At 36.1% G+C, this 14,923-nt stretch overlaps 1 protein-coding gene across 5 annotated transcripts in view; it reads left to right on the top strand.

Moving 5' to 3' along the window:
- The window catches only part of SCAPER (S-phase cyclin A associated protein in the ER), a 421,796-nt gene that overhangs the window by 105,267 nt on the left and 301,606 nt on the right, over positions 1-14,923 (top strand). For 4 of the 5 annotated variants that reach the window (XM_070775326.1, XM_070775325.1, XM_070775323.1 and 1 more), the window contains 2 exons: positions 7,571-7,833; positions 10,963-11,199. In XM_070775326.1, the coding sequence (XP_070631427.1) occupies positions 7,571-7,833; positions 10,963-11,199 (500 nt within the window). The remainder of the gene's footprint in view (positions 1-7,570; positions 7,834-10,962; positions 11,200-14,923) is intronic. The other variant, XM_070775324.1, reaches the window with a different exon arrangement.

Raw genomic sequence — 14,923 nt, 5'->3', positions numbered from 1 at the left:
TAAATATAGTGATAAATAAAAATGATAACAAATAACAGGATTATCCCAATGCTTTTTAAATTATTAGTTTTATTGACTTGAATTTAATACTACTTTATTAATGACATTTGTGAAAATTCTGGAGTGTAAAAATGGTGGTGTGAAATATAGTTTTGAGCTTTGGGCACATCTCTGAAATTATTTTAAGTATTTAGAAGTTCTCTGATAGTTTAAATAATGATTTACTGTTTTTAAGAAGTATCCTTATTTATGGGAATGATTTTTCGATATAGTTTTTACTGAAGTTTTCATTAAAAATGTAATTTGTCCACAACTAATTTCTTAGTGTTTAATAGACCTATGTTATACATGACCACAGGAAAAACCATAGCCTTGACTAGACAAACCTTTGTTGGCAAAGTAATGTCTCTGCTTTTGAATATGAAGGAGTTATGACCAACCTAGATAGCATATTCAAAAGCAGAGACATTACTTTGCCAACAAAGGTTTGTCTAGTCAAGGCTATGGTTTTTCCTGTAGTCATGTATGGACGTGAGAGTTGAACTGTGAAGAAGGCTGAGTGCCGAAGAATTGATGCTTTTGAACTGTGGTGTTGGAGAAGACTCTTGAGAGTCCCTTGGACTGCAAGGAGATCCAACCAGTCCATTCTAAAGGAGATCAGCCCTGGGATTTCTTTGGAAGGAATGATGCTAAAGCTGAAACTCCAGTACTTCGGCCACCTCATGCGAAGAGTTGACTCATTGGAAAAGACTCTGATGCTGGGAGGGATTGGGGGCAGGAGGAGAAGGGGACCACAGAGGATGAGATGGCTGGATGGCATCACTGACTCGATGGACGTGAGTCTGAGTGAACTCCGGGAGTTGGTGATAGACAGGGAGGCCTGGCGTGCTGCGATTTATGGGATCACAAAGAGTTGGACATGACTGAGCGACTGATCTGATCTGATCTGATAGTTTCTATTTTGATATACTTTTCTTTTGAACTGCTTCATTTATTTTAGGTTTTTTTTTTAATTGTGTGATAATGTTTGTATTGGCCATCTTATTGATTAATGGATTAGGTCCAAGTTTTAAACAGTATTTTTTTCTATAAAGAAGCTTTCAAAAAGGGCTGTTTTTCTTTTTAAAGTAATTAATCATAGTGTTCCTAAGGGTGAGACAGTTAAATTATCTGGAATCAAAAATCTTTTGTTAAACTTAATTTCATAATTTAGTTGTTTTTTTCTTTTTGTATATTTGGTTTTTATGACGTTGATTTTATAATTTTTCTTTATATATACATATATATATATATATACTTAAAGTATGGAACAGAGATAAATAAATTTTTAAAGAGTTAAACATGGGTGAAAATTGAATACAACTGGATGGTATATGATTTAAGGTGTTATTAGTAATTTTGCTGGTTATGTTAATGATGTTGTTATATTTTAAAAATTCTATCTTTTAAAGACACATACTGGCTTTCCCTGGTGGCTCAGTGGTAAAAATTCTGCCTGCCAATGTAGGAGACACAGGTTTTGATCCTTGATGGGGAAGATCCCACATGCTGCAGAACAGCTAAGCCTCTGTGTCACGACTGTTGAGCCTGCGATACAGAGCCCATGTGCCTCAGCTATTGAAGCCACATACGCCCTTCTCTTGTGCTGCACAAGAGAAGCCCCTGCAATGAGAAGCCCGCGCACCACAACTAAAGAGTAGCTGCTCACCACAACTGGAGAAAAGCCTGCACAGCACAGAGCCAGCAAAGCCAGAAAGAACAAAATCTGATGTTTTAAAGAAGTATATTAAAGAATAAAAGGACACATACTGAATATTTCCAGGAGAAGTGATGTTTCTAGGATTTCTTTTAAAATATTACAGGGCTTCCCTGGTGGCTCTGTGGTAAAAAAAATCTGCCTTCCAAAGCAAGAGACACAGGTTTGATCCCTGATTTGGGATGGTCCCACATGCTGCGGAGCAACTAAGCCCGTGCGCCACAACTACGGAGCCTGTGCCCTAGGGCCCGGAAGCCACAACTGCTGAACCCGTGGGCAACAGCTGCTGAGGCTGACACCCTAGTGCCCATGCTCCACAACGAGGGGAGCACACCGGTGAGAAGCCCAGGCACCGCAACTGGAGAGCAACCCCTGCTCTCTGCAACTGGAGAAAAGCCTGCACAGCAACGAAGACCTAGAACTGCCAGAAATGGATAAAATTAAAAAAAATATTTCAGAAAAAAACAATAGGGAAGAAGAAATGAAATAAGAGCAGCAGAATGTTGATAATTATTGAAGCTTAATGATTAGAGCGGGGACTTCATACTATTTTCTGTGTACTGTATTTGAAAATCTTGATAATAAAATGTATAATAAATAATAAAATAATGAAAAAATAGTAAAAAGTTTAAGAAAACAACAAAAAATTTAAGCATGCTTTCCCCTTGCAGATTTCAAAATGCAGATTTTTCAAATAAAAGATAACAGGTTCCATCTAGTCATTATTTTAAAATATAATATAAATGTAGTAACAGTTGCAATATTTAAAAAATAAGGTGAGTTAATATACTAGTCACGAGAATGAGCATTTTTGTAAATATTTTTTTCCTTTGAAATAAAATATCTTCTACATAGTGAATCATGTAATGGCATGGCCTATTGTTGTTCAGTTGCTCGGTCGTGTCCAACTCTTTGTGACCTCATGGACTGTAGCACTGCAGGCTTCCCTGTCCTTCACCGTCTCCCGGAACTTGCTCAAACTCATATCCATTGAGTTGGTGATGCCATCCAACCATCTCATCCTCTGTCATCCCCTTCTCCTCCTGTCTTCAGTCTTTCCCAACATCAAGGTCTTTTCTAATGAGTCAGCTCTTGGCATCAGGTGGTCAAAGTATTGGAGCTTTAGCTTCAGCATTGGTCCTTCCAGTGAATATTCAGGATTGATTTCCTCTAGGATTGACTAGTTCGATCTCCTTTCAGTCCAAGGGACTCTTGAGAGTCTTCTCCAACACCACAGTTCAAAAAGCATCAATTCCTCGGCATTCAGCTTTTTTTATAATCCAACTCTCACATCCATACATGACCACTGGAAAAACCATAGCTTTGACTAGATGGACTTTTGTTGGCAAAGTAATGTCTCTGCTTTTGAATATGCTATCTAGGTTGGTCATAACTTTCCTTCCAAGGAGTAAGCGTCTTTTAATTTCATGGCTGCAATCACCATCTGAAGTGATTTTGGAGCCCCCCCCCCCAAAAAAAAATCAGCCACTGTTTCCACTGTTTCCCCATGTATTTCCCATGAAGTGATGGGACCGAATGCCATGATCTTCGTTTTCTGAATGTTGAGCTTTAAGCCAACTTTTTCACTCTCCTCTTTCACTTTCATCAAGAGACTCTTTAGTTCTTCACTTTCTGCCATAAGGGTGGTGTCATCTGCATATCTGAGGTTATTGATATTTCTCCCTGCAATCTTGATTCCAGCTTGTCCTTCTTCCAGTCCAGCGTTTCTCATGATGTACTCTGCATAGAAGTTAAATAAGCAGGGTGACAATATACAGCCTTGACGTCCTCCTTTTCCTATTTGGAACCAGTCTATTGTTCCATTTCCAGTTACAACTGTATGCTTTTGTTTTATTATCTAGTATGCCACTCTGAGTCTTTTGGTTGGAAAATTTGATCCATGTTCTTTTTTTAAAACTTATTTAGTTTCTCTTTAGGGAATTTCCTTTGGTTGTCCTTTAAAGGTTGGTTTGCTAGTGACACATTTGCTTAGTTTTCTTTTCATCTGAGAATGCCTTATTTATTCTTCATTCCTGAAGCATAGTTTCACTGATTATAGAATTTGCGATTGACAATTCTTTCAGTCCTTGAAAGTTGTGCCACTTCCTCTGGGCCTTCAGTGTTTCAGAGGAGAAATTTGCTGTCATTGAAACTGATGTTCTGCTGTAGATAATTTATTTTTTCCCTATGGCTTCTTGTCACCCCTCCATGGCTTTTTTTAAGAATTTTTCTTTGTTTTTTCTTTTCAGAGGTTTCATTATGATGTGTTTTAGCATCAGTTTCTTTGGATTTCTTAGTTCTTTCAGTTTTATATCTTTTTAGTCCCTTTAGTGTTATATCTTTCACTAAGTTTGTAAAGTTTTTATTCGTTCTTTCTTTAAATACTTTTTAAGTCCTACACTCTCCTCTCTTTCTGGGACTCCACTAACACAAATGTTACTTCTTTTGTTGTTGGCATAAAGGTCCTTTGTGCTCCATTTAAGATATTCCCTATGATACCTTTTCAGCAAAATTGGAGACTAACTTTCACCACTTCCTTGGCTGCTACCGGAGGTAGCTCAATTCTTGTCTGTACCCCCACTGACACAACACAGGGGCAGAGTGAGGAGAGGACTGACTCCCGACTTATCTGTGTAAGGTGGAGCGGAATCTTAGCTTCCTGATGGGTCCTGCTGGCATTATCACAAGGTGAAATGGGATCCATGTGCTGAGTAGATGTGTCTTCTACTACTTTATTCTGTAGCGATGATGTTGGTGAGGGTAAAAGCTCAGCTTTCTATATGGGACCTGCCAACACTGGGGGTGGGGAAGATCAGAATATTGACTCATTCTCTGTGTCTTTGATGTTGGATGAAGATAGAGGCTGTGGGTAGGGCGGATCAGTATCTACCAGTTCTGACTCTCACCACCTCATTAAGTCTCACTGCTGCTCAGTTGGTATGAAAGTTCAGTTTCCCACTGACACTAGGGGTGGGGAAAAGTAGAGTGCTGACTAATACAGTTCCTACTGCCTTGTTTAATGTCATTTGGAAGTAGAAACTCAGCTCACTGTTCAACTTTGCTGACACTGTTTTGGTGAGGGAGTTGGACCATCTATTTCTACCACGTGGGCAATGGAAGTTCAACTCTCTACTTACCCCTATTGAAACCATGAGGTGTAAGTTTTCCACTGATGGTTGGCTGAATAGAAGGAGGATTGCCAAAATGATTATTTTCTTTGGTCATTGTTTCCTCTGCCCTTCGGCTTGGCAAAACAAGTTTTGCTGATGCCCGTTTTGTGTGTATCATTTGTTCTTTCTGGGTTGGAGGCCTTTGTACCATCCTGTCATATATAGGAAGCAATTAGGAAACACAGAGAACTCATCACTATGCTGCTTTTAACTCCCAGGGTCACTAGGCAGTCCACCTATCTCTTTCTTTTAAAATCTTCCTGTGCTTATTTTGTGTGTTTTTCCAGAGTTCTTAGTTGTAAGAAGGAAGACCTGGAAATGCAAGTCAGGCTACTCCATCTTGGCCAGAACTAGGTATCTTCATATTAATTTTGACACACTACATTTTAGCCTATAAACTTTTAATAATTATGGCTATTAACTGTATATGTGTATACCTCAGGTTGTGACATTTTGAACCATTGTAGTAGAAGATTCATATTTATTTTGGGCTATTTTGCTCTGTGTCTTTGGACATAGGCCCTCATTTTTTTATGTGTATGGTGAAATACTGAACTAGATCCTTGAGTGTTCATTCAATTAACATTCTATAATCTTATGATCGTTAAAATAGTTTTTTGTTTTTTGTTTTTCCTTTTTTGCTAAGGTAGTGTATACTTTTGGTACTAAGGGGAAAAGTACTTGGACTTTGGAGCTAGGCCTGTGTTTGGATTCTGAAAGATGGAGAGGCAGTTTTTACTTATCCATTAGACCATTGACATCAGAACCAGTTTGCCTGGACTTGCATCTTGGCTTTTACCTTTTGTCTCAGTTTCCTCATTGATAATATGGGAATGATCTTAGGGAAAGATTAAAAGAGTTATATCGAAGGCACTTACAACAGTGGTAGCACATAGTATACATTCAGTTCAGTTCAGTTGCCCAGTCATGTCCGACTCTTTGTGACCTCATGGACTGCAGCACGCCAGGCTTCCCTGTCCATCACCAACTCCCAGAGCTTACTCAAACTCATAACCATTGAGTTGGTGATGCCATCCAACCGTCTCATCCTCTGTTGTCCCCTTCTCCTCCCACCTTCAATCTTTCCCAGCATCAAGGTCTTTTCCAGTGAGTCAGTTCTTCACATCAGGTGGCCAAAGTTTTGGAGTTTTCAGTTTCAGCATCAGTCCTTCCAGTGAATATTCAGGACTGATTTCCTTTATGATGAACTGGTTGGATCTCCTTGTAGTCCAAGGGACTCTCAAGAGTCTTCTCCAACACCACAGTTCAAATGCATCAATCCTTCAGCTCTCAGCTTTCTTTATAGTCCAACTCTCATATCCATACATGACTACTGGAAAAACCATAGCTTTGACTAGACGTTTCTTTATTGGCAAAGTAATGTCTCTGCTTTTTAATATGCTATCTTGGTTGGTCATAGCTTTTCTTCCAAGGAGTAAGCATCTTTTAATTTCATGGCTGCAGTCACCATCTGCAGTGATTTTTTTAACCCAAGAAAATAAAGTCTCTCACTGTTTCCATTGTTTCCCCATCTATTTGCCATGAAGTGATGGGACCAGATGCCATGATCTTAGTTTTCTGAGTGTTGAGTTTTAAGTGAACTTTTTCACTCTCCTCTTTCACTTTGATCAAGAGGCTCTTTAGTTCTTCGCTTTCTGCCATGGAAAACTAACCAAACTGATCACATGGACAACAGCCTTGTCTAACTCAGTGAAACTATGAACCATGCCGTGTAGGGCTACCCAAGATAGGTCATGGTGGAGAGTTCTGACAAAACGTGGTCCACTGGAGAAGTGAATGGCAAACCACTTCAGTATACTTGCCTTGAAAACCCCATGAACAGCATGAAAAGGCAAAAAGATAGGACACTGAAAGATGAACTCCCCAGGTCGGTAGGTACCCAATATGCCACGGGAGATCAGCGGAGAAATAACTCCAGAAAGAGTGAAGAGACGGAGCCAAACTAAAAACAGTATCCAGTTGTGGATGTGACTGGTGATGTAAGTTCAGTCCAATGCGGTAAGAGCAATATTGCATAGGAACCCGGTCTGTGAATCAAGGCGAATTGGAAGTGGTCAAACAGGAGATGGCAAGAGTGAACATTGACATTTTAGGAATCAGTGAACTAAAATGGACTGGAATGGGTGAATTTAACTCAGATGACCATTATATCTACTACTGTGGGTAAGAATCCCTTAGAAGAAATGGAGTAGCCATCATAGTCAAGAGTCTGAAATGTGGTACTTGGATGCAGTTTCAAAAACAACAGAATGATCTCTCTATATTTCCAAGGCAAACCATTCAGTATCACAGTAATCCAAGTCTATGCCCTAACCAGTAATGGTATACATTATATAAATATTGCTTTCTGACTGTGGGGCCTTAGGTCAGTCTTAATCTCAGTTTTATCATTTGTAAGATAAGGATAATTATACCTACCATGAGAGGTCATAGGAATTAGATAATACCACCCCCCCCCCAAACACACACACACACGTGAATACACTTTGCATAGTAATCAGTGTCATGTTTATAGCTTATAGTCAATGAGTATTAGATTGTAAAATATTTTTATTTTATAGGTTTTTGAAAATTTATACCCTCTAAATAATTCTTGATTTATTTTCTTCCCTCAACTGTATAGAACGGAAGGATGCTGAAGGATGGGAAACTGTTCAGAGAGGAAGGCCTGTTCGTTCACGATCAACAGCAGTGATGCCAAAAGCTTCATTACCAACAGAAGCATTAAGATCAAAGGATGACAGTGATAAAGAAAATGTACATCTTTTGCCTGATGAAAGCATACAGAAAAGTGAATTTGTTGGAGATGAACCTTCTAATACTATAGAATCTCAGCCCAAGGACCCAGTACACTCATGTGATCATCCTCTTGCAGAAAGAACCCAGGTAGTACATTCTCAAAATCCTTTAACTGCTTTTTATATGGGATATATATATATATATATATATATATATATATACACACACATATACATATATATATGTAGGAATGTCTTAATTTTTCTACTTCACTGTTTTACTTTTATTGTGAAAAATTTCAGATCTATAGAAAAGTTGCAAGAATAGAATAATGAACCCTCTAGTACTCTTTTCCTAGATTCACAGATTAACATGTTGCCAGTTTCTTTTCTCTCTTTACTTACGTGTTACATTTGAAAGTAATGTACAAACATCACAGCCATTCACCTTTAAATTCTACAGCATGTATCTCCAAAGAACAGAAAACTCTTTTCCATAACCACACTATAATAATAAAATTCAGGGAATTTGACATTTATATAATATTGTTATCTAAACTTATAGTCTGATTTTCAAAAATTCCAGTTGCCCCAGTAATTTCTTCACAGAAATTTTTTCCCTGATCCACGATGCAGTTTAGAATCATACATTGTATTTGACTTTGTTTCTTTACTATCTTTGACCAGCATCAGTTACTTACCCTGTCTTTATTTTTCATGACATTCATCTTTTAGAAGAATACATTGCAGATTTTTTTGGTACAGTGTTCTTCAGTTTCTTTATTCATTATTCACATTGGCTTATGCATTTTAGACAAAAGTAAAGTGATCATCAGCCTCACATCTAAAGACACATCATAGCAATTTGCCCGTGTTTGTTGACTTTGATTACTTGGTTAAGTGGAGTTGTCCTGCTTCATTTGTAGTCTTATTTAAAGTGATGAGAGTAAGAATTGTTTTTCACTTGCTCTACTTTTGTTTTCTACAGTCCAAGTATAGAGTGATTTGCTGATATTTAAAATAATTCCTTAGGATTAATATTCCCGGTCCTTTTTCTTTTAGTCCATTTGAAGTTTATTTTACTTGTTTGGTTAAGCAGTGCATTTTTGAAAGATATTTGTTTACAAAAAGGTTTATGTTCACTTAGTATAGTTTTCTGTAAAGTCATTAGTGAAATATAAGAGATTGATATAGGTACAGAGACTAAGGAAAAAAGTTGTAAAATAACTGTAATATTTCTCAGTCCAGAATAGTAGCTTTTTAAAATTTTCTTCTTTTACCTGTAGAATATTTATTTTTCTTTAGACTCCCAAGTTTTTCGTAATGATAATAATATCTCTTAATCCTGCATTATTCTTAATGTTTTATAACTGTTTAATGTGTATATGTTTTATGCCCACATGAGATTGAAAACTCCTTGTGGGTAGAATCTTATGAAAGTGTGAAAGTGAAAGTCACTTAGTCGTGTCCAACTCTTTGCAACCCCGTGGACTGTAGCCTGCCAGGCTCCTCTGCCTATGGGATTCTCCAGGCAAGAATACTGGAGTGGGTTACCATTCCCTTCTCCAAGTTGGCTTCCCAGCCATGGGATCAAACCCAGGTCTCATGCATTGCAGGTGGATTCTTTACCACCTGAGCCACTAGGGAAGCCCATATTGCTTTTTAATTCCCGTAATATGGAACAGAGTCATAGGCACATAGTAAGTTTACAGTACATAGCTGTTTGGTAAAACTTAAAGAAACTTTTAAATGTAGGTAAGTTTGATGAAGAAATCACTTTTTACATCACTTAACCAACATTTAGCAATTTTGCTAACATATATTTTAACTATAAAATTTAACATTGTAAAAAATGTGCTAATTTTGTGTAAAGAATAAGCTTACATGATTTTGAGATTTTAGAAATAGTCTGTGCATAGAGCTTATGAGTAATTATTGCTGAATTATTTCAGTATAAAAGTTCACTGCTTATGGTGGCCAAGCTAATATTAATAGCTGTTTTCTCCACTCTCATTCTGAAAATGGAATTAGCATATTCATATATTTTGACCATTACTTTATAATTTAGCCTTGATTCTGTTATTTAGGTTGATACTGGTTTTTTAATAAACAGGATTGACTATATTGTAAAGATCAGTAATGCTAATATAAATATTACTGAAAAGATTATAAACCATAATGACTGATGTATGGATAATGTTGATAGCAATATAAACATTGTGATGCTATTTGAATAATGCGTATGCTAAAATCAACACTTTGGGACACTTTAAAGTTATAACCAATAGTAGAATTTTTAAAGTAGTTTATAAGACTTGGCCAAGTTTAATATTTACATAAATACTATATCAAACTGGGGTTTTTATGGCCACTGCAGTGTTTATCTGATGTTTATTTAAGTAGTGGTGTGAGTGGGTTTTAAATTCACAACTTTAGGTTTCCATTCTTCTCCTTGGAGTTCATTGCTCTGAGTACTGAAAAGCATAGCGCCGTTATCCCTATACTCTGTTAGAAAGGGAAAATAAAGTCCTGTTTCTGTTCACTAAACTCTAAAATTTTTAAAAGATGTAATGTATTTTTCCTAAGCAAAAGTTGTATTTGGTTTTCACATTTCTGTTGCTTTTGTGTTAAGTATTCTTAAAGGGGAATGAGAGGCTATTGAAGTCTAAAGAATATGAATTGCTTAAGGAGATTGCTTGCTGACATATGCTCTACTTTTTATGGTGTATTTTTCTTTTAGATCTAAGATTTGGTATTGTGTACCATGTGAGTCTTCATGAAAGATGCTTTGAGGTTGTGTTAATGTTATCTAAAGAGAGTGAGTTCCATGTTTTGAGTAAAATGCCTTTAAAGTACATATTTGGTGAGAAGTGCCTTCATTTGATATTAGTTTTCATAAAAACTATGTAAATACCTTTAGTTATTTGAACATAAACATAATATTTATTATACTTGTGACCAGATTTCTTTTGTGAAGCATATAGTATAGCCATCAGGAATCAGCCTAATAAATAAAATGCAATTGCAACATATATTGCTTAATTTCTTAAAATACTTGAGTGTCCTTAAACATAGTAGATATGTAAATAAAATTTGTGGCTGCTTAACATTTCTTTTCTAACACTTGAAACATACCAAAATAATGAGGGATTGATCTTTTAGCCAGCCAACTGCTGCTTCACAGTTTGTGGGTTAAGCAGAATAAGCTTTTCTAGAGTGAAATAGTCGGTGAGTATTTTTTGTTACCTCTGATTCATTCTACAATATGTTTTGTTAGTTCACAGTGAGTACGCTGGATGATGTCAAGAACTCTGGGAGTAGTTTCTTACCAGACAATTCTGTTCAAACTTCTGAAATACCTGCTGTTCACATTGATACAGAGTGTGTTTCAGTTATTCAGCAAGCTGACACACCTTCTTTGCAAGCAAGTGAAGACAAATTTTCAGCAGAAAAAGCAAGAATAGAAAGTGAAATGGATCCTTCAGATATTTCAAATGTGAGTGCTGCTAACTTGGTAAGAACAACTTCTCAGAATTCCAAGTAGATATATTAAAGAGGCAAAAATTCTGATAATGAAAAATTGTATTGTGCATTTCTGTACACTTTAGAGAGCACTTTTAAACATAGCATTTTATATGTTATTTTATGTTAACATGTTATTCTTATAGTAAACTTTGGATGTAGTTAAAATTCTTCTTATTTTGTAGGGGGTGGAAATGAGACTGAGAGTCAAGTAACTTGCTCAAAATCATTTAGTTTTTGTATGATTTGGTCAAATGTTCTTTAGCATTAAGAAACTATAACATTAATGTCTTCCATGCAACATCTACCACTCTGTTGGGAAATGGTGCTTAATGAACTTACTTTTAAAATTCTCTTAACAGAGTACTTTACGTAGTTATCATTTGGAATTGGTCTTTAAGATGAAATTTGTCATCCCTATTGCTGAATCTTTAAAAATGCATTGACTTGAAATTATTTATAGGATTATGTTTTTAGATGAATAGTTAATTCTGCTCATGTCCTTCTCTTTTTCACTTAAGTAGTAAGATAACTTGGCCTGAGGATAGTTCAGAATAGGTCATGCTGGCATTTGTAAAAACTACTTTTCAAAAGGAGTAGCTCCATATAAAAAGCTGTTGAGAAAAGTCATTCCAATTTTCATTTTTAAATGGCCACCATATACTATAATTTCTTTTTAAACATAGTGCTTTATGATGCTAAAAGGTGATGTCAGCAGATGGTGCGTGTGTGCGTGCCCAGTAGCTTCAGTTGTGCCTGACTCTTGTGGCCCCATGGTCGTTAGCCAGGCTCCTCTGTCCGTGAGATTTTCTTGGCAAGACTACTGGAGTTGGTTGCCATGCCCTCCTCCAAGGGATCTTCCTGACCCAGGGATCAAATCTGTGTCTCCTGCATTGAGGTGGATTCTAGGTGGATTCTTTACCATTGAGCCACCAGGATTAGGCCAAATCATATATCTTAGAGTAAGATTAGATATAGATGAAACTTGATATGAGTTATTTAAGGAAAAATAAGAGTTATAGTAATAAGAAAAACAAATTAATATTTAGATTCCTTTGTAAAGGAATAAGGGTAGTTTGTTTTTAACTTATATCTTTTAGTGTGAATTTTTTGAAAGTTAAATGTAATTACTGTCATATAAGTGAATTTAATGTACGGGGTAGAAATTGATATCATAGATATCATATTAAATTTCATAGATATCATATTAAATTATATTGTGAATTGAGTCTGTGAGAATCAAATTTCAAAAGAGGAAAAACATCCTATGCTTAAGTAAGCATAAAAATGTTTTTTAAAAATTCTTCTCTAATCATTTTTATTTTGATCACATAGGTAAAATTAGCTTGTGGTGGAGTATTGAAAACCCTTGGTTATTTTGAGCGTGACATTACATACTTGAAAGAAAATAAGTTCTGCTTTACCTATGAATATTAGTATATTCTTAGAAGTTTTAGAGGAGTTTTAACCAAGGTTTTGAAAAAATTTTATGTTTTTAATTTGTCTTGGCAGTAATACTTCTGTGGGTTGCTCTAGATAAGCACCTCATTGTTGAGATTCTAAGTGAAGGATTATAGAGAATTGTGGTTTATTGAGAAAACTCTTTCCTTTTTTCCCTGTATATAATATTGTCTCATAGATGGTTAGAGTAAAAAAACCTGCAGTTCTCTTATTTAACAGAAAGCTAAGCAAAAACTGACTGTGAGAACCTTTATGTTTAAGGTCCATTTTTGCCAGCACTGTAAAAATGTGCTGATATAAATCCTAGCTACCCTGGATTAATTTTTTTAGAGTTACTGAAATTCCAGATTTTAATGAAAATTTAGAAATTTAGGAGTGATGATGTATACAGATATTTGTTTGAATTTCACAGTGTGGAAAATAGTAGAAGTTGTATGTGGATATTAAATCATTTCATCCATAAGCTGTGTTACTATGTTAAAATATTTTCAGGTCTTAAAAGACAAAATAGAAATGTCCTCTGGAGAAGATAAGATTAGGAAGGAAATAAGCTCATGTGAGAACATACTTTCTACAAAGTTAAATCTGTTCAACTTTAATAGCTTTCTAATTACTGGTATCTGTGATGTTGTCGTGGCACCTTAAGAAGTTAATTTCTGTAATATTCAAGAGTTTATAGAGAAAAAGCTTATGATGCAAAGAAATGATTTCTCATCTAAACTCCCTCATCCCATTCTGTTCCCCAGGGACAGTCTTGTGTGTTTTGAGGGAGTAGAGTATCAACAGGGTAGATGAAGTTGGGAGGGGTGGCTTTAAGGAAGCTACCAATGTTTAGGCTTCAGACCAATTCAGTAATAAGCTGAAGCTCAAGCACTTGCATTTTTAATACCTTTATTGAGGTGTTATTGATTTTCAATAAACTTCACATATCTAAAGTATATACATTGATATATTTTGACATGTGTTTATACCTATGAAATCATCACTACAATCAAGATAATGAAAGTATCGATTGCCTCCAAAAGTTTTACATTCTCTTCTGTCATCCTTCTTTCTGCTCTTCCCTGTGTCCCCTACCCAGGTTGTCACTACTCTGCTGCCACTACATAATAATTAGCATTTTCAGAATTCTCTGTATATGGAATAATATAATTAATGTAAATTATGTAATGTTTAGCCTCTTTCATGTACCATAATTATTTAGAGATTCATTGACATCACTGTGTATGTTAATAGTTCCTTCTTTTTCTGTTGTCTTTCGCGGTACTCTGTCACATGCGTGCAGCTCAATGCGTTCATCCGTTCAGTTGCTGACAGATGTTTGTTTCCAGTTTCTCTGTTATGAATAAAGGCACCATGAACATTTGTCTTTGTTTTGAACATACGTTTTCATTTCTCTTGAAGAAATATCTAGGTCAGTTTGGCTGATAATATTGTTCGGGTCTCCTTTGCCAATGTTTTGTACCTGTTCTATCAGTTGAGAGAGAGGTATTGAAATCTCTGCATGTATCTGTGGCACTACCTTTTTAAAACCAACTTTATTGAGATATAACTTGCATAATATGCAGTTTATCCATTTAAAGTGTACAGTTCAATGTTTTTTAATATGTTCACAGAGTTGTGCAAATGTGACCATGATTAGTTTTAAAACACTTCATCACTTCAGAAAAAACCCAGTGTCCATGAGCAGACCTCCCTTTCTCCCCACCCTCCCAGCCGTATACAGCCACTCATCTGTCTTTCTCTCATATAGATTTGCCTGTTGTGGACATTTTATAGAAGGGAATACAATATGTGGTCTTTGTGAATGGTTCCTTTCACTAAGCATATTTGAGGTTCATCTGTGTTTTAGCCTGTACCAGTATTTCACTCCTTTTTATGGCCAAATAATATTCCATCGTTTGAAAAATGTGAACTGAACCATATTTAATCCATTCATTAGTTTATGAACATTAGGTTTTCTCCACTTTTTGGCATTTGTGAATAATGCTACTTTAGGTGTTTGTGTACGAGTTTTTGTGTGAACGTATGGTTTCATTTCTTCTGGATGTACATCTAGGATTGGAATTTTGGGGTCATATGATAACTTTCATATGGGCTTCCCTGGTGGCTCAGATAGTAAAGAATATGCCTGCAATGCAGGAGAACTGAGTTCGATACATGGGAAGATCCCCTGGAGAAGGGAATGGCTACCCACTCCAGTGTTCTTGCCTGGACAGTTCCATGGACAGATGAGCCTGGTGGGCTACAGTCCA

Source organism: Bos indicus, chromosome 21 (assembly GCF_029378745.1).
Source record: "Bos indicus isolate NIAB-ARS_2022 breed Sahiwal x Tharparkar chromosome 21, NIAB-ARS_B.indTharparkar_mat_pri_1.0, whole genome shotgun sequence".
In the NCBI taxonomy this organism is placed as follows: domain Eukaryota; kingdom Metazoa; phylum Chordata; class Mammalia; order Artiodactyla; family Bovidae; genus Bos; species Bos indicus.
This window is presented reverse-complemented; position numbering and strand designations above follow the sequence as displayed.